This window comes from Schistocerca americana, chromosome 7, assembly GCF_021461395.2.
Source record: "Schistocerca americana isolate TAMUIC-IGC-003095 chromosome 7, iqSchAmer2.1, whole genome shotgun sequence".
NCBI lineage: Eukaryota > Metazoa > Arthropoda > Insecta > Orthoptera > Acrididae > Schistocerca > Schistocerca americana.
This window is the reverse complement of record NC_060125.1, coordinates 373,832,160-373,852,754: the sequence shown is the minus strand read 5'-3', so window position 1 is coordinate 373,852,754 and position 20,595 is coordinate 373,832,160. Positions and strand designations below refer to the sequence as shown.

At 44.2% G+C, this 20,595-nt stretch overlaps 1 protein-coding gene across 1 annotated transcript in view; it reads left to right on the top strand.

Moving 5' to 3' along the window:
- LOC124622588 (myrosinase 1-like) overlaps positions 1 to 20,595 on the top strand; it is a 99,404-nt gene that overhangs the window by 59,077 nt on the left and 19,732 nt on the right. The window contains exons 4-8 of the mRNA XM_047148337.1: positions 287 to 409; positions 479 to 662; positions 9,669 to 9,763; positions 9,986 to 10,133; positions 12,964 to 13,082. Coding sequence (XP_047004293.1) covers positions 287 to 409; positions 479 to 662; positions 9,669 to 9,763; positions 9,986 to 10,133; positions 12,964 to 13,082 — 669 coding nt within the window. The remainder of the gene's footprint in view (positions 1 to 286; positions 410 to 478; positions 663 to 9,668; positions 9,764 to 9,985; positions 10,134 to 12,963; positions 13,083 to 20,595) is intronic.

Below are 20,595 nucleotides of genomic sequence, written 5' to 3'. Positions count from 1 at the left end.
CTTCCTGTCGGTTAAATTTCACGTCTGTAGCACGTCATCTTCGTGGTGTAGCATTTTTAATGGCCAGTAGTGTAAGTGACAAATACAGACACACAGTTGATGGTGTTATGCAGAGGTTCACACAGCAGCTGTTAATTGTTTTGAGCTCAGTCTCCACGCAGATTGCTAATAATCAGACACTTGTCAGTTACTGTGGCTTTTTGTGGCACAATGTTACAAGTGCGAGCTGCACAAGCTTGGTAAGTGTCATCAGATGCTAGCCACCAATACGATTTTTATGGTGCAGGTGACGATGTACCACTGGGATCTACCACAAGCGCTTCAGTACCTCGGGGGCTGGCCCAACGGTCTGATCGCCGACTACTTCGTGGAGTACGCCAGAGTTCTCTTCGACAACTTCGGTGACAGGGTGAGTGAAGGTGGCGATACCCGCCCAACAAAGCCGCCACAGCTCGGCTGACGGTGCGCTTTTCCGCAGGTGAAGTGGTGGATAACGTTCAACGAGCCGGGTGTCTTCGTCTCGGGCTACGCTGAGGTGGGCACCGCGGCGCCGTCGCAGCCCGCCCCCGGCATCGGCGACTACCTGGCCATTCACACCCTGCTGAGGGCGCACGGCCGCGTCTACCGCCTGTACGACCAGCAGTACCGGGCCACACAGAACGGTCAGTACCACAGCACAGCCTCTGCAACGCCAGGCGCAGATAGGGGCGTACGCAAAGCAAAGTGAAGAGCACTACACACACATCAGTTCATCGACCGACCGGCTGACAAGTTATGCGTGCTAAGCCGTCGGCACACGGACCGTGCATCCGAACGTTGAGCGTTGAGCGTGCCGAGTTTCTGACGTCATAGCGTGGAATAGCACGTTCGGGAGTCTTTCCGAACGTGCAGAGCAATATCTGGCATGTCAGATATTCTGAGAGTGCGTCTGAGCGTTGACCAATGAGATGACACAACGCCGCCTACGTGACACGCACGCCGTCTCTCTTCAGTACAGAGTTGTAAGGCGCCATATTGGCATTCATTTCAAGCCTATATATATATATATATATATATATATATATATATATATATATATATATTTATATATATATGCCATTTCTGAGCACCAGCAAATTGAGAATCACTGGAAAACCCGTTGTTAACTATGTGATTCGTTCCAATAAAATAATGAGAAACATCATATTCGTGGCAAAAGAATTATTGTAACTTGCGTGTTGTGAGAGTAGGCTATTTGAAGGGAACGACACACTGAAGATCCACCCAAAACTCATTGTTCTTGGTCAATTTGTTATAATTAAATTTCAATTAGTAACATAGCTACGAGTAAGGTTTTCAGCAAGGGGTAGAACAATATGATTAAAAAGAAGCGGTGTGGTGTTGGTTTAGCGTAATGGGTAGCGTCGCTGTCCTGTTACGAGCTGTGGGTTGGGGTGGTGGTTCGCGGCTTGCGACTTCCAATTTTTTTTCCTAACATTCGCGTTGTTATTAGGTTCTGATACTTTATTATTAATTTAATATAAGTATATACTATAATATTTGATGTTATGTAAATATAAGTTCACCTTTTTTTGAGGGGTGACTTCGATTGGCTTAATCTACAGGACAGCTTGCACTACTTGTGTAAAGATATTTTCCTCCTTTTTCTTTTACGCTTCGTAATTCACATGTTGCAAAGATTCTGCTACTGGGTAGGAACAGTGATCAAGTAAGACTGACCTTGGGGTTTTACCAAACTGTGGGAATGATGAAATAATGTTTATCTTATGCAGAGAAGTATTCCAAATTTGTACCGCACTGTTTGTCATGGAACTTTTACAACCCTGCGTCCTTGCTGATTGGACGTGTTACTTTCCTCTTCATAGACGATGGAGGAAATGTGCGTTTTAATAGAGCTAAAGTGGGAATTTTACGCGCGCCCGTTGAGTAAACAGTGTGATTTACGAACTAGAAACATCCCTCAACTGCCGCTGGAGTGCGTTGCGATCGCGTATACCACGTCGGGGCCCACGTACCGTATGCACAAGTCACATCGTTCCTGAGCGTTCAGCAGCACGTTGAACTTGGCACCCTCAACGTTAACGTTCGACAGCACGGTCTGTGTGCCGACGGCTTTAAGCTTGTTGGCCGACTGACCGACCGGTTTTTGTTGTCAGTCAGTCGGTTGGGCAACGCCCATCGGTCAGAGCCCTGTCGGAAGCCAACGCGGAGGAGCGTGCGGCTTTCCAGCGATATCCCGAAAGGTACTTGTCGGCCATCTACGCCGAACGCTCAGCCTCCGTCGTTAGGGATTATCAGTGGCATAGTCTTCACGTCCCACTGAGTTCATTCACTGTGTCTTAGAAGTTGAATGATTTATTATTGAGAAGAGTTCTCCTTTTGTTTTTAAGCTCTTGGTTATGTTATTTCTTATAAAGCATCTCTCCATAGGAGATACAGCAGCAGGTCAATTTCATCCTTTGCATTAGCCATTTATTTGCTTACAGCTTTCTCTCGGATTTTTTCTGGCCCTGTTAGTTCTAAAACAAATTTCAGTTTTGGTGTCTGTGTGAACATTATCTCAAGGCACGTAAGATAAACAATTTGCATACAGCGATAGGAACAGGGCGGCGCCATGTGCCCAGGTAGCAGTTCCTGGCCAGGAATTCACTGACATCAATGTCAGTACTTCCTTATCATGGCAACTGGCCACATGCACCCAGACCATTCCCATAATCCTGTTATCATCGTGTCTTTGCCCTGTGTACGCCGTTGTGTACGCGATACTACCACTATCTGCAAATGTATATATCGCTATCCCATGACTTTTGTTACCTCAGTGTTATTACAACACTGTCTCAGTTTTCGGGAATTGTCGTTACTTCATATCATAATACTTTTGATAGTAACCGTAGGCGTACTGAGTCAAATACTTTTCGGAAATCGCGAAATACTGCATCTACCTCACTGTCTTGATCCATGGTTTTCAGGATGTCATGTGAGAAAAATGCGACTTGTGTTCCACATTATCTACGTTTTCGAGATCCATGCTGATTGACATGGAGGAGGTCGTTGTGTTCGAGATACCTTATTATGTTTGAGCTCAGAGTAAGCTCCAGGATTCTACAACAAATGGATGTCGAGGATACTGGACGGCAGTTTTGTGGATCAGTTCTGCTACGTCGTGCATTTTCTAACTCTATAACTACTTCAGAGTCTTTGTTCGGTGACACACCTATATTCATGCGTTTAGAACCATTAGCAGTCACACTGTATGTGTTGGCAAATAAGAGTACTCTTGCAGGACTTAGCTGAGACTCGAGTTCTGGTAGCTGCTGCGGCTGTGGTATGGCATAATCGAAAAACACCGGATCCAAAACTTCGGGAAGACATGCTATGGAGAGTGACTGTTGTTGCTGTTGTTGGTGCTGCTGAGGCGCTAGTATGTTGCAGAACACTGGAAGTCCTCAGCCAGTACTGGATCAGGGGTTCATTGCTGCTGCTGCGGCTTTTGCATAGTCAAACGACACCAGGTCAGGCAGAGGTAATGTGGTCAGTGGTTTCTGCAGTTATGTGTGCAATGCCTGTGCGTCCTCGTCTGTAACAATAGTAACAAAGCCCAAAGTATAACGACACTCACACACAATACTAATAATAATTTGAGACTAATAGCCTTGTCCTTCCCACCTGATGGCTACTGTTGATGGCACTTCTTGCTGGACAGCAATCAAATTAAAAAAAAAAAAAAGAAAAAAATGTTAGAAAGATGTGGAGCTGAACTTGCACGTCATTGACTGAGAGGGGCACGGGGACGCGAGGGGGGGGGGAGGGAGGGGAAGGGGAGGCGGCGGGGACGCTGGGGTTGGGGAGAGATGTGGGGCGGGAGGCTCGGGATGGGTGTGGCCTTTACAGGGCAAAGATACGATGATGTCAGGATTCTGGGAACAGCCTTGGTGCACATGGCCGGATGTGATAACAGGACGGTGCTTATGCATATGCCATTGAATTCCTGGCCAACACACACACACACACACACACACACACATACACACACAATTATCAGAACCCCTGGTGGTTGCCTTGGAGAGCATTTACTGTTGAAGATGGCCGACTATGCAAGAATATAAGCCCGCCCGGTTAGCCGTGCGGTCTAACGCACTGCTTTCCGGGCGGGAAGGCGTGCCGGTCCCCGGCACGAATCCGCCCGGCGGATTAGTGTCGAGGTCCGATGTGCCGGCCAGTCTGTGGATGGTTTTTAAGGCGGTTTTCCATCTGCCTCGGTGAGTGCGGGCTTCTTCCCCTTATTCCGCCTCAGTTACACTACGTCGGCGATTGCTGCGTAAACACTATCTCCACGTACGTGCACAACATCATTACTTTACCACGCAAACATTTGGGGTTTCAGTCGTCTGGTGTGAGACGTTCCCGGCGGAGTCCACTGGGGACCGAACCGCACAATAACCCTGGGTCCGTGTGGGGCGGCGGTGGGGTGAGTGGACTGCTGCAGCCTGTTATGGGGTTATTAACCACTGAGGGCTACGGCGGGGACGAAGCCTCTCCGTCGTTTCTAGGTCCCCAGTTCAATACAATACAATACAGCGCTAGAATATTTGTAGCTTCTGAGAACTGTCTATAGATAGCAGCACACCAAGTCACTCATTGTACATGACTACATGGACTTTTAGCAAAGAACACAATGTAAAACATACAATTAACCTACATTTTATAAGAAACCCATGTCTGATCATCAGTCATGATGTGAGGAAAGAATTCCTCTCCATCCCACGTGAATCGTCGATAGAGTCATGCAGAGATGTTTCCAGTCCGTGTTGTGCGCAATTGTCGAAATTTCTAGTACTTGTTTTTCATGCAGTTTAGACAAATTCAGTTTCAGTCCGTCCGACTACGTCCCCGTACTAACAGTGAGGGCATGCAGAAAGAAAAGAACGGGAAGCAACGTGACGACACATACGCCACCAATATTACAATTTTCAGACTTTTATCTCAATGAAATTGTGATTTGCAGCTAGGACACGGCAGACAGAACCTAACTGCCTTCATTAAAATGATGCACTTCCATCAGGGCAACTTCCCAAGTCACCTTCACAGAATGGGCTCGGAAAGTCCTAGAATATTTCGTGCGACTAAACTTCAATAGTTGACTTAAACCGTCTATTATTTTCGTGTGTGTGATGTCGCGACTATGAAGTGGAGGACGATAAGAAAAATGGAACCCCAATTTTTTATTAGTATTACCACTATCCCTACATCAGAAAGTGCAACAATTCATTCAATCAATTTTTTTAGAGATTGTAGCCCGCACGTACAAGCGAATGCCTCTTAAGACGGAGAATTTTTGTACTGTTTGGCTTCAGTGCAGTAGCGACATATGTTGCAATCGTTATCGAATGAGATCCAGCGTGTAACAAGAAGAATACGTAAAATTATAATTTCAGATTAAATTAATGTACCTTTTACTGTACTTCTGTACCTTTCTTCTTCAATAACCTGAAAGAATTATATTTTGTCAGTTACTATAATGTATTAAAAAGACTTATTATACCTGTTATATGTTCTGCATGTCCTTACTCACGTCCTTTAATCATCGGATGTGTCACATTTGTAATATTGAACTAGCTGCACGATACGTACGCCATATACCAATAAATTAAAAGAAAAAGTTTGCAGCGTTCTGAAGCAGACGTATAAGAGTGACTCAGAGCAGAGCTCTTTCTGTCAGCTGCAGTGACTTTTTGCTAATAGATTTTTCAGTTACTGGGAACAACTTCTTTTGCTCAAAAGATCTGCGGTTATCTGTGGTTGGAATGGAACATATTCAGCTGAAATTCTATCCCGTTAGGTATCCTCATGTTGACATTTTTAGGAACAGTTCTTTCTGCAGGTTTTAGTCGTAACTACTACTGATGTATGCATGCGTTACGCGCTTGGTGGAAGGACAAACACCGTGATTATGAAATAACATTCGAAAAGAGACTCTAGCATTTCCGATTTCGTTTTATTTTTGTCGCTTTGAGTTCTAATGCTGTAGCCGAGAGTCTGGGGAGTAATTACTGTACCATTCACAGTTTTTACGCATCAATACTAGAAATAAGAATAATCTTCACAACGATTTAAAGTCACTTAGTCTTGTACAAAAAGGTGTGCATTATTCATGAACACACATTTTCAATAACTTGCCAGCAGCCATAAAAAGCTTAACAACCAATGAAATTCAGTTTAAGAGAAGCCTAAAGGATTTATTGGTGGCCAACTCTTTCTACTCCATTGATGGATTTCTCAGTAAAACCAACTGATTTGTGTTAACTTCTGCACAATTTCAGTGCAGTAATGTGTTCATTGTAAATAAGTATTATAGTAGTTGTATTACATGTTTATTACCTTATAAATAAATAAAAAAACGTTTTTATTTTAAATTCAGTGCATCAGTATTTGTAAAATGACTCTTTCATATAGTGTTCATTAAAAAATGACGATCATTCCACTTGGAACCTGTGGAATGGTACATTAGCTTATTTCTATTAGTTGTAAATATTCGTCATGTATTGATGTTTTTCTGACATGTTCTACATCCTGGAGGACCTCCTCACTACGGATCAATTGGAATGAAAGTAAATCTAATGTGATCTAAGCCTACGTGTGAAGCACGTGAGATACATCTTTATAAGGGCGCCATAACCCTTGTCTTAGGAGCTCTCGAAACGTAAATATAAATTCCTTAAACACAATTTAGTGACATCTAGATTCACAGGCAATAACAGAGCCACACTAATTGAGAGATTAACTTCCCTACGACCCACCTACGTCAAAGCATTTTTCTCATGTTTTATGTTCGATAGATAAAATTAACAATTTTATTGTAGTCACTGCTAACTTTCTGCCTTTTTCTGAGCTATGACGTGATAATTCAGATTTTACTGCAAAAATATCTTACCTTAAGAGTGAATTCTGGAAGAAATCTTCAGCTGTGAACTGGACACGACGGGTATAGGACGTGTTAAGCGTGCTTAGCTCTGATTTTGTAGCTATCTGAATTGACAGGATCTCTTAGAATGCGGAGAACGTACCTGAAAGGACATCATTACATTTTGGAATTGCTAATAGTTATTCTAATGGGACCATTTTTTTCCCAGAATGCGTGAAAGAGTTCCACCAGTTTCCTCCCAAATAAAGCACGTTTGAATGTAGTTACTACCGTTGAACAAAATCTTCGACTTCAGTTAAAACTTCCGGGCTGAGAGGCCGTGGTCGATGTATAAAATTTCCACCTTTGGCAGTTGCCCGGCGACCTCAGAAGATGTCTCCCGCAGATGGAGACGAAACGTAGGTGGAAATTTTATTCAGCGACCACGGCCTCTCAGCCCGGAAGTTTTAACTGAAGACAACACCGGCCGCGAAAGCCTACATTGTGTGATTAAAAACTTCGACTGGCAAAGCTATACCTCTATGTAAGACCAATATAAACTGTCCAGTCACATTAAGATTAAGGGGGGTAGAGGGGGGTGGGACGTCAAACGGGCCGACTTGGAGCAGGAGAGGCACCACAGGACATTTTAATTTCCACTGTCTATACTTTTACAATAAAATTCATAAAACTTTGTCAGCATGACAGCAAAGGATTCAGAATACACACTCATAGCAGTGGAAGTTCGAAAACATAACGAAATAAATTTTTTTACACCTGAAATTTCATCATTTTTTTCACTTACTAATGGCAGTATTTGTTGCTATAGGTACACTTTTCTTCATAAGTAAGAGAGATTCTTCGATGAATTATGCACAGCATACAAACCATACTTAAAGGTGTATGAAACTCTAGAATTTTCCAAATCTATTAAAAACTGTGGTAAAAATTGAGGTAATTAACTATAAAATTTGTGTTTTTCTTAACCATGAAGTTTAAAATATAACAGCGCATTCGTGTTTTCATAAATTAAATAAATTCTAGAGTTTCATACAGCTGTGAGTATGGTATGTACGATGCGCAAAATTCATCGAAGAATCTCTCTAACTTATGAAGAAAAGTATACCTATAGCAACAAATGCAGCCATTAGTAAGTGAAAAAATGACGAAATTTCACACGTAAAAAAAATTTATTTTTTTATGTTTTCGAACTTCCACTGCAATGAATGTGAATCCTGAATGCTTCCTGGTGATGCTGACAAAGTTTTATGAATTTACTTGTAAAAGTATAGACAGTGGAAATTAAAATGTGCTGTGATGCCTCTCCTGCTCCAAGTCGACCCGTTTGACGTCCTATCCCCCTTTAACGCGACCACATGTCCAAAGCCTGAATCACCACGTTTTGCAGCGCGGATCGCTGCGAGACGTGTACGGAGAGCGTCAGTGAGGTTCTGGACGGTGGAGCCGTGAGCACTCCAGTGCTGCGGTCAGCTGCGGTTTAGAATTCATGGTGCATACAGCCCAATCGAGGTGGTCCCACAGATTCTCGATTGGATTTAAACCCGGGCAGTTTGGCGGCCAGGGGAGCACAGTAAACTGGTCCTGGTGCTCTTCGAACCATGCCCGTAAACTGCGAGCTGTGTGACACGTTGCATTATCCTGCTGGTAGATGCCCTTCGGCCGAGGAAAACAAACTGCCTATAGGCGTGGACATGGTCCCCAAGGATAGATGCACACTTGTGTTGATCCATTGTGCCTTCCAGAATGAAGAGATACCAACGCAACGCTACGAAAACATTCCCCAGTCCATAACGCTCTCTACTTCGGCCTGGACCCTTCCGGCGATTGTTGCAGGCTATTTGCTTCCAGACCTTTCACCTACACGCCAGCGGCCATGTGTCCGATAGTTCAGAAAACGGGATTCATCTGAAAAGGGCACCTGCCGCACTCAGTGGACGTCCATTTTGCGGTACTGGCAGGCTAATTCCAGCTTCGTCCCGATGAACAGCAGTCAGCGTGGACGCATGAATCAGGCGCTTGCTACCTAGGCCCATACGCAGCAACGTTCGCTAAGGGGTGTTGAGACACTGTTGACAGCAGCTCGGTTCAAAATGGTTCAAATTGCTCTAACCATTATGGGACTTAACACCTGAGGTCATCAGTCCCCTAGACTTAGGCCTACTTAAACCTAACTAACTTAAGGACATCACACATATCCATGCCAGATGTAGGATTCGAACCTGCGACCGTAGCAGCAGCGCGGTTCCGGACTGAACCGCTCGGCCACAGCGACCGGCAGCTTGGTTCATCTGGACGGTCAGTTGTTCTATGATTGCACGTCTTTTCAACCGTAAACATTTTAACAGCCGTCGTTTACGCCCACGCTGCACCACAGTTGCACCTGCGCCTGTTTTGGATAGCGCCATTTTGCCATGCAAGGTGTATTTTAAACACCTGGAGTGCGAACAGTTTACAAACTTCGCCGTTTCGGAAACGATTCCACCCCTGGCCCGAAAGCCATTACGACAGCAGCTGCACTGTTTTCCGCGTCCCCCCAACATTCTTTATACGCCCTCCACTGCTAGTGCTGCCACCCCCCCCCCCCCCTGCTCACTGTTAGTGGTTATTGCGCATTGACGTCGAATTTAAGCGTAGATCACATTAACGTGACTGGACGGTGTATTTTAATAGTAGACTCTGTTTTCATCCTGGCACAAACATTATGATTGCTGGAGTATGTCATTAATTTATTCATATTTCATTTCAGGCAGTGTGGGAATCACACTTAACATTCAGAACATAGAACCAGCTAGTAATTCTACTGAGGACTTAGAGGCAGTCGACAGATACATGCAGTTTGAAGTAAGTATAGTGTGAAGGTTGTTTTACGACCTTTATGCTCTGAACTATTGGTTAGAGTGTAGCTGGCATACAGTGCCATATACATATGGCTAACACAAACACTTCTCTGCATCTTAGTCAATATCATGCAAATAAAAAATGGCATTCATGCTAAATTTTCAGTCGCTTAATTATTAAGTTTGGTGGTTGTGACAATAACAAGTAACATTTGCTTTTCTGTAGGATGGCATCTTCGCACATCCGATCTTCAGTGAAGACGGGGATTATCCGGCAGTCGTCCGACAGAGGGTAGACGCCAATAGCGAAGCGGAGGGCAGACCTCGCTCAAGGCTGCCAACTTTTACTCAGGAAGAGATCGAGTACCTTAGAGGTGAGTACTGTGGCTGTCCAACAATTCAATACTGACTCTCATTATTTCATTACGAAAAACATTTTCGTAGTTTAGTCGTGTATTGACATAATTAATTTAAAAGTGTTATAAAGTAATGGATAACATCATGAACTATATACTCAATTAAGTCAAGCTGTCCTCATCGTGGTTTGTCGACCCATTGTGGGAGAGAGCCCTTCTTTCGATAACTGTATTGTCTTATCTCAGCTTCGTAGAAGGAACCACGTTTTAACATGGTGTCCAAACTAAGGTTATATTGTAGGAAAAACTGAGATTCATTCGAAGCATCTTATGGAAATGTAATTCATCCACTGAAGGAGTGGATTACAATATGTGGTGTCACTGCCAGACACCACACTTGCTAGGTGGTAGCCTTTAAATCGGCCGCGGTCCATTAGTATACGTCGGACCCGCGTATCGCCACTGTCAGTGATTGCAGACCGAGCGCCGCCACACGGCAGGTCTAGAGAGACGTCCTAGCACTCGCCCCAGTTGTACAGCCGACTTTGCTAGCGATGCTACACTGACAAATACGCTCTCATTTGCCGAGACGATAGTTAGCATAGCCTTCAGCTACATTTGCTACGACCTAGCAAGGCGCCATTACCAGTTTATATTGAGATTGTTATTAACGTATCAACAAGAGCGATGTACACCAATTATGGATTAAAGTTAAGTATTCCAAGACCTTCGTACTTTATTTGCAAGTCTCAAGACATTGTCCTGTTCCAGACCTCACGCCAGTCTGCGTGAGCTTAAACGCGTGCCTTTCGGCTACCAGTCATAGTGGATTGGCTGTCGGGCCAGTCCACTACACAACAAAACACCTTTTCGACTGATTCTTGAATATTGCTCTTAAGTCTGGGGCCCTTACCAGAATGAATTAACAGAACAGAAAGGGAGATCCGACGAAGACGGGGAAACGTCAATCCTCTCAAACGGCGCTTGCCGACTGCCCACCTGTGCTAAGAGAACTAAACGGCAGCCGGCCAGTGGTACACGATGGCCCAGGTACCGATCAGTTTCGGGGCCCCAGTACTAACCTCCGCTTTGACGCCCTAACGGAACCGCCTTGGCCACAGTTCGGCCGTTACGACCAGCAAATACATACAGACTTACTATGGAAAAAAGCCTTACAAAAGAGGAGGAAAGGCTTACTTCCGCAATCTTCATTCCTGCCCTATCTACAAATCAAGTAACACATTATACACGCATTACTCTATCGAAAACAGAAACTCTGCGTATCACATCATGGAATTAATTCAAGTGCTTAATGAAAATGAAACGCCAGGCTGCCTACAGCCGAACGCTTTTCACTTGAAAGGACAATAAACCGTGACAGATGAAGCAAGAAGACATAAAAAGCAGACTAGCACAGGCAAACACGGCATTCCTGGACAAGAGGAGTCTACTAGTATCAAACATGGTCCTTAATTTGAGAAGAAATTTCTGAGAATCAATGTTTGGAGGGCAGCATTGTATGGTAATGAAACAATGGACTGTGGGAAAACCGAAAAAGAAGAGAACCGAAGCGTCTGAGATGTGGTGCTACAGAAGAATGTTGAAAATTAGGTGGACTGATAAGGTAATGAATAAGGTTGTTCTCCGTAGAATCGGTGAAAAGTGAACACATGGAAAACTCTGACAAGACGGAAGGACGGGATGATAGGACACGTGTAAAGACATCAGAGAATAGCCACCGTGGTACTAAAGGAAGATGTAGAGGAAAAAAGACTGAAGAGGTAGACAGAGGCTGGAATACACACAACGAATATCTGAGGACGCTGGGTGCAATTGCAGCTCTGAGATGGAGAGTTTGGCACAGGAGAGGAATTCATAGCGGGCCGCATCAAACCAGATAGAACACTGATGACGCAAGAAAAAAGATTCAACAAAATGGTTCAAATGGCTCTGAGCATTATGGGACTCAACTGCTGAGGTCATTAGTCCCCTAGAACTTAGAACTAGGTAAACCTAACTAACCTAAGGACATCACAAACATCCATGCCCGAGGCAGGATTCGAACCTGCGACCGTAGCGGTCTTGCGGTTCCAGACTGCAGCGCCTTTAACCGCACGGGCACTTCGGCCGGCAAAAGATTCAACACTTAATTAAAACTCCTTACTCGCTATATAAGTATAATCAACCGCTTGGACAGCTGCTTGCTACCATAAAACAAAGGGAAGAAATCTCATGAGTGGCGTCTACCTCGGAATCTTGTAAATTCTATTTTATATGTTTTCATATCGTAGCTGTTGCGCCAACGTTATCCTGATACTGAACGAAAAAGCGCCTGAGAACACTTTTCCTTGTACAGCTTTAGAAGGAGATCCGGGCACGAAAGGAGACTAGCCCTGTCCCTCCAACAGACAGTAAAACCACATTTTTGTTCGCTAAGGTTGGCAGCGAGCCGATATTCAGCACCAAACTCTCGGTCTTCCATCTTCGGAACTAGGGACCCAATGTATCGAAAAGCAAAACAACGAGGACCGTGAGGAAATGACATCACATTAACGGTTTAAGAGAGGCGACGGGATTCGATCTAAGCCTGGCCACTGTTCTATAAAATGCACTAATACATAACGCTTAGGGCTACATATTTAAGGAAAAAAGCACGCCGCGTATGTGTTGCATGCGTCTCACAAATATTACGTGAAAGTATAATCCATTGCGTGTCTTGGAGGTACTCTGGTTGTTTATCGTGATCTGCTGTTCGTGCTAAGTACTTAAAATGGTCGGGTAAATATTTTTGTTGCATAGACTCTGGAGAGATAATCTATAAACCTTACGTTTTTTGTTTTTATTTCAGGGTCTGCTGACTTCTTCGGACTGAATCACTACAGGACGTACTATGCGGCGGCCGGAGAGACAGGACCAGTCCCTTCAAAGAGGAGAGATTCTGGAGCGTACACCACAAGCAGCAATGAGGTTAGTTTGCAGGCTGTTCGAGAAGCGTTTCACACAAACAATTCGTCCTCACTGGGATCTTTTTGTTTAAACAGGTTTCAAATTGCTTTTGCCGTGTACGTAATATCTGTGTCTGCAAAATGATGAACTGCGATTTAAGAGCATATTCAGTGGGCTTTAATACAAGGCTTAAATAAACGATTTTCCCGTAAGTTTCTTTCCGTGGTGATGTACGGTTTCCCTTTAGGATGAAAACAGTTGCGAAACTTTTCTGCGTACATTCAGTCGGCTTGTGTCCGGAAGTTCCTGTAGCGGATAGTACTCCTCCCTCGCCAGTCATAAACAGTAAAAGATACACTCCACGGACCGATTATGCAACGTTTTTTAGGGAACTGCCACCAACATCGAAGCGGTGGGCAAATGTTTGTTATAACACCTAAGGTGTTGACGTACACGTACCTCAAACGTCTTTATCGTTCACGACTTCCACCGATCTGAAATATTCATTCCAGATCTTTGATTCCGTATTTCAAAATGCTCATTTTAGGAGCATCTACACACATAAAATTTTGACCCTAAATGTGTGAAACACCGTATGTGTTATTTCATATCTCATCCACTGCACTCCTTTAGGCCTCGGCGAAAACTGCGTTTACATTATGTCTCGCAACTAATCACAGCGGGATCTTTAATTTCTAATGTCACAGTAAACAGTGATTTATCCGATTAGCAGCCAAAAAGTGTGGCAGATCAGATACGTCCATATTGCATAACAATAAATCTTCCTTCATTTTCTTGTCCACTTCAGCCACGCGCCTGCGGAATTAATTACACGCTAGTCTGCGTCTTACTCTAATCCACTCTGCGTTTACGACGAGGTTAAAGCTTTATCTGATCCTTCTCTCTCGGCTTATATCAGCTGTTTCCTTTCTGTCCAACGGGGGACCAATATCTCTGTCACAGCATAAACTATGTATGCTCTGCTCATTCCTTTCTATTTATGTTTTCTTACTTTCATCTAATCTACTGTCTTACCTATTATCCTCGATCTTCGTCTGATCAGTCAGCTTCTTCTCCATAGCGATTCCTTCTGTACTGTTGATACACGATTCTGTTAGAATCCATTAGTCACATTTGAGAAAAACGTAATGCTCAAATTTCTTAATACAGTGTTAACAAAACTGCCATTTCTCAAACTCCATATAGTCTTTACTACACTCCTGGAAATGGAAAAAAGAACACATTGACACCGGTGTGTCAGACCCACCATACTTGCTCCGGACACTTCGAGAGGGCTGTACAAGCAATGATCACACGCACGGCACAGCGGACACACCAGGAACCGCGGTGTTGGCCGTCGAATGGCGCTAGCTGCGCAGCATTTGTGCACCGCCGCCGTCAGTGTCAGCCAGTTTGCCGTGGCATACGGAGCTCCATCGCAGTCTTTAACACTGGTAGCATGCCGCGACAGCGTGGACGTGAACCGTATGTACAGTTGACGGACTTTGAGCGAGGGCGTATAGTGGGCATGCGGGAGGCCGGGTGGACGTACCGCCGAATTGCTCAACACGTGGGGCGTGAGGTCTCCACAGTACATCGATGTTGTCGCCAGTGGTCGGCGGAAGGTGCACGTGCCCGTCGACCTGGGACCGCAGCGACGCACGGATGCACGCCAAGACCGTAGGATCCTACGCAGTGCCGTAGGGGACCGCACCGCCACTTCCCAGCAAATTAGGGACACTGTTGCTCCTGGGGTATCGGCGAGGACCATTCGCAACCGTCTCCATGAAGCTGGGCTACGGTCCCGCACACCGTTAGGCCGTCTTCCGCTCACGCCCCAACATCGTGCAGCCCGCCTCCAGTGGTGTCGCGACAGGCGTGAATGGAGGGACGAATGGAGACGTGTCGTCTTCAGCGATGAGAGTCGCTTCTGCCTTGGTGCCAATGATGGTCGTATGCGTGTTTGGCGCCGTGCAGGTGAGCGCCACAATCAGGACTGCATACGACCGAGGCACACAGGGCCAACACCCGGCATCATGGTGTGGGGAGCGATCTCCTACACTGGCCGTACACCACTGGTGATCGTCGAGGGGACACTGAATAGTGCACGGTTTATCCAAACCGTCATCGAACCCATCGTTCTACCATTCCTAGACCGGCAGGGGAACTTGCTGTTCCAACAGGACAATGCACGTCCGCATGTATCCCGTGCCACCCAACGTGCTCTAGAAGGTGTAAGTCAACTACCCTGGCCAGCAAGATCTCCGGATCTGTCCCCCATTGAGCATGTTTGGGACTGGATGAAGCGTCGTCTCACGCGGTCTGCACGTCCAGCACGAACGCTGGTCCAACTGAGGCGCCAGGTGGAAATGGCATGGCAAGCCGTTCCACAGGACTACATCCAGCATCTCTACGATCGTCTCCATGGGAGAATAGCAGCCTGCATTGCTGCGAAAGGTGGATATACACTGTACTAGTGCCGACATTGTGCATGCTCTGTTACCTGTGTCTATGTGCCTGTGGTTCTGTCAGTGTGATCATGTGATGTATCTGACCCCAGGAATGTGTCAATAAAGTTTCCCCTTCCTGGGACAATGAATTCACGGTGTTCTTATTTCAATTTCCAGGAGTGTATATATATTGATATTATGATCATTTTGATAGTAATTATTACTAACATAAATAATTATGTGCCATACAAATTGTAATGTTGCCCCACTAAGGATGTTTGCTTAGGTATCAGAGATGGTCTCAAGGCCCTAATCTTGTTAATCTTGCTAGATGAAATAAATCCATGCAGATAAATAAGTAAACAATTAGTTATTATGCAAAAAAGACAGCCAGAGTTGCAACTAAAATGGACGTTTATTTAGTCGGTGACCGGCTTCGAGCTACGTCCATTCTCAAACCAATCAATGTTTGCCAAGTAAAACGTCTATCAAAACAGCAGCAAACAAAGTGAGAACATATACGTACGGTCCCAACTAACGTTCGTTAAAGATCGTTGTTGTTATATTGAAGAGACTATATTGTATCTACTGCGACACAGACTATTGTTCACGAGCATTTAGGCCTAACCAAGACACGTGACAGTTGGGTGGTACATTCGCCGACAGTAGTTCAAAACCACACAGGAATGGATTGCTGTCGTCATATGCTTGACAATTTCGGCTAAGAGCGGACCAAAGACACAATATTGTCACAGGTGACGAAACATGGAAACATTATTATGACCAGGATACGAAGAGGCGCTCTTCATATGTGCCTTCTATGTGAAGAACTCCCTGATGAAATTTCGGAGAAGTAGGAGCTCTGGAAAGAAGACGGTGGCAACTTTCTTTACCAAGAAGAGTCATCTTGGACCTTTATCCTTGGACACACGTGGCACAGTCAATACTGAATGTTATGTGACTGAATTTCTGCCGGAAGTATTCAGTACACAGAGGTCGCAGAACCCAGAGACGAAGAGCGGGCACCTTCTGCATCACGACAATGCCTCCGTACTCACGAATGCCATAACTATGAACTTCCTGGAGCAGGAAAAGTGCGTTTGTTACCGTACCTACACTGTTCACTTGATCTAGCCCCCTTCGACTTCTTCCTGTTCCAAAAGACGAAGAAAAAAATCATGGGCAATGTTGTTCATCTGATGTAGAGGCTGTCGCGACTACAACAATGCTCTAAGTGACTTCCCTAAAGAAGCTTGATTGAGGTGTCTTCGAAGAGATTTCGAAGGATGAAAACATAAGTAAGTGTTCGTGGAAAATATTTTGAAAAGTTGTAATACTTATATTGTAAATGAATTCTCAATTTCTGCTAAACATTTGCCATAACCCTCGTACAGAAAGTGAAAAAATTTCCGCTCAGGTAGACATGTAAATCAGGCAAACGCCATAAATGGACATCTGCACAAATCGATTGTTCAAGCTACAAAGCGGTAGCCTTGGTTACCGAGGAAGAATTGTTTTCAGAGAAGAATTTGAGGAGATAATGGTGGACCGGCCAAGATAGACACGAAGCCCACGAAGCACACGCCTACTATAGTAGTACAAGTTTATATGCCAACTAGCTCTGCAGATGATGAAGAAATTGATGAAATGTATGATGAGGTAAAAGAAATTATTCAGGTAGTGAAGGGAGGCGAAAATTTAATAGTCATGGGTGACTGGAATTCGACAGAAGGAAAAGGAAGAGAAGGAAACGTAGTAGGTGAATATGGATTGGGGCTAAGAAATGAAAGAGGAAGCCGCCTGGTAGAATTTTGCACAGAGCATAACTTAATCATAGCTAACACTTGGTTCAAGAATCATGAAAGTAGGTTGTATACATGGAAAAACCATGGAGATACTAGAAGGTTTCAGATAGATTATATAATGGTAAGACAGAGATTTAGGAACCAGATTTTAAATTGTAAGACATTTCCAGGGGCAGATGTGGACTTTGACCACAATCTATTGGTTATGACCTGTAGATTAAAACTGAAGAAACTGCAAAAAGGTGGGAATTTAAGGAGATGGGACCTGGATAAACTGAAAGAACCTGAAGTTGTACAGAGTTTCAGGAAGAGCATAAGGGGGAAAGAAATACAGTAGAAGAAGAATGGGTAGCTTTGAGGAATGAAATAGTGAAGGCAGCAGAGGATCAAGTAGGTAAAATGACGAGGGCTAGTAGAAATCCTTGGGTAACAGAAGAGATACTGAATTTAATTGACAAGGAGAAAATACAAAAATGCAGTAAGTGAAGCAGGCAAAAAGGAATACAAACGTCTCAAAAATGAGATCGACAGGAAGTGCAAAATGGCTAAGCAGGGATGGCTAGAGGACAAATGTAAGGATGTAGAGGCTTATCTCACGAGGGGTAAGATAGATACTGCCTGCAAGAAAATTAAAGAGACCTTTAGAGAAAAGAGAACCACTTACATGAATATCAAGAGCTCAGATGGAAACCCAGTTCTAAGCAAAGAAGGGAAAGCAGAAAGGTCGAAGGAGTATATAGAGGGTCTATACAGGGGCGATGTTCTTGAGGACAATATTATGGAAATGGAAGAGGAGGTAGATGAAGATGAAATGGGAGATATGATACTGCGTGAAGAGTTTGACAGAACACTGAAAGACGTAAGTCGAAACAAGGCCCCAGGAGTAGACAACATTCCATTAGAACTACTGACAACCTTGGGAGAGCCAGTCCTACCATCTAGTGAGCAAGATGTATGAGACAGGCGAAATTCCCTCAGACTTCAAGAAGAATGTAATAATGCCAATCCCAAAGAAAGCAGGTGTTGACAGATGTGAAAATTACCGAACTATCAGTTTAATAAGTCACAGCTGCAAAATACTAACGCGAATTCTTTACAGACGAATGGAAAAACTGGCAGAAGCCGACCTCGGGGAATATCAGTTTGGATTCCATAGAAATGTTGGAACACGTGAGGCAATACTTATCTTAGAAAATAGATTAAGGGAAGGCAAACCTACGTTTCTAGATTTGTAGACTTAGAGAAAGCTTTTGACAATGTTGACTGGAATACTCTCTTTGAAATTCTGAAGGTGGCAGGGGTAAAATACAGGGAGCAAAAGGCTATTTACAATTTGTACAGAAACCAGATGACAGTTATAAGAGTCGAGGGGCATGAAAGGGAAGCAGCGGTTGGGAAAGGAGTGAGACAGGGTTGTAGCCTCTCCCCGATGTTATTCAATCTGTATATTGAGCAAGCGGTAAAGGAAACAAAAGAAAAATTCGGAGTAGGTATTAAAATCCATGGAGAAGAAATAAAAACTTTGAGGTTCGCCGATGATATTGTAATTATGTCAGAGACAGCGAAGGACTTGGAAGAGCAATTGAACGGAATGGACAGTGTCTTGAAAGGAGGATATAAGATGAACATCAACAAAAGCAAAACGAGGGTTATGGAATGTAGTCGAATTAAGTCTGGTGATGCTGAGGGAATTATATTAGGAAATGACACATTTAAAGTACTAAAGGAGTTTTGCTATTTGGGGAGCAAAATAACTGATGATGGTCGAAGTAGAGAGGATATAAAATGTAGACTGGCAATGGCAAGGAAAACGTTTCTGAAGAAGAAAAATTTGTTAACATCTAGTATAGATTTAAGTGTCAGGAAGTCGTTTCTGAAAGTATTTGTATGGAAGTGAGACGTGTATGATAAATAGTTTAGACAAGAAGAGAATAGAAGCTTTCGAAACGTGGTGCTACAGAAGAATACTGAAGATTAGATGGGTAGATCACATTACTAATGAGGAGGTATTGAATAGAATTGAGGAGAAGAGGAGTTTGTAGCACAACTTGACTAGAAGAAGGGATCGGTTGGTAGGATATGTTCTGAGGCATCAAGGGATAACCAATTTAGTACTGGAGGGCAGCGTGGAGGGTAAAAATCGTAGAGGGCGACCAAGAGATGAATACACTAAGCAGATTGAGAAGGATGTAGGTTGCAGTAGGTATTGGGAGATGAAGAAGCTTGCACAGGATAGAGTAGCATGGAGAGCTACATCAAACCAGTCTCAGGACTGAAGACCACAACAACAACAACAATGGTGGACCGTGTGGCACAAGACTCCGTAATAAGCACTGGTCAGCTCGCCTCTGAAGTTAGAACTTCGAAGAATACTGTGTGAAGAGTACTGCTGTGGTAACAATAACTCCTTCACGATAAACTCATGTTAAATGAGTTTGAATGTACGTGGTTTATCCAGTGCATTACTGCTTACCGAACTACCTATGTTGTATTGTTCACGGATGAGGCCCCTCTCAACCGCGATGGTGCTTTCGACTATGCCAACAGACATGTTGGGAGTGGTAAAAATCCTTACGTCGTGCACGGCTCCGATCACCAGCAACGTGGGCTGGAATAGTACATAAACTACAGTCTGTTAACTGTACATGATTGATCTGCTCCATAGGCCTGATGGAAGGCCTCAGCCAGTAGTTGTTTGATTGCAGCCATATTATCTAGCTAACAGTACGAGGTTACCATTGTTGTCTGCTGTGTTCCTGTTTTGTACTTCACTGGTCTCAGAGATTTTTATTCTAGAATACAACTGTTGCGGTTAGGATCCTTTTTAAACACGTCAATACCTAAGACAGTTTCAGTTACAATTGCGAACAACATGTTAGCGATCCTTACACCTGTGCGTGACTTCTGCTTTCGCGGAGGCATGAAGCACGGTTAACGTGCCTGCACTGTGGGAAGCAGGCGGGGTGCATGACTCCTCACCCGCTGCGGTCGATCTATAGGCCCGGCTAGCTTCCTCCGCTCCCCGCAAACCCGTCTGGCAATCGTCCAACTTGCACTGTCACCATGTATTACGCTTTTAGCAAACAGTCGCACCCGAGGTTGAGAGAAATAATTACGTTGTGCACGACTTTCAAGGAACCCCTTGAGTGCGAGGTCGCAAGTTCAGTCTTCAGTAAGGCTTATTTGAAAGAGTTGTGTTAACAATTATGACAGGAAAAATATGTGCATCAGGAGGGCCAAAGAAAACGAGTGTCCAGGAGGTGCAGAGATCAACCTTTG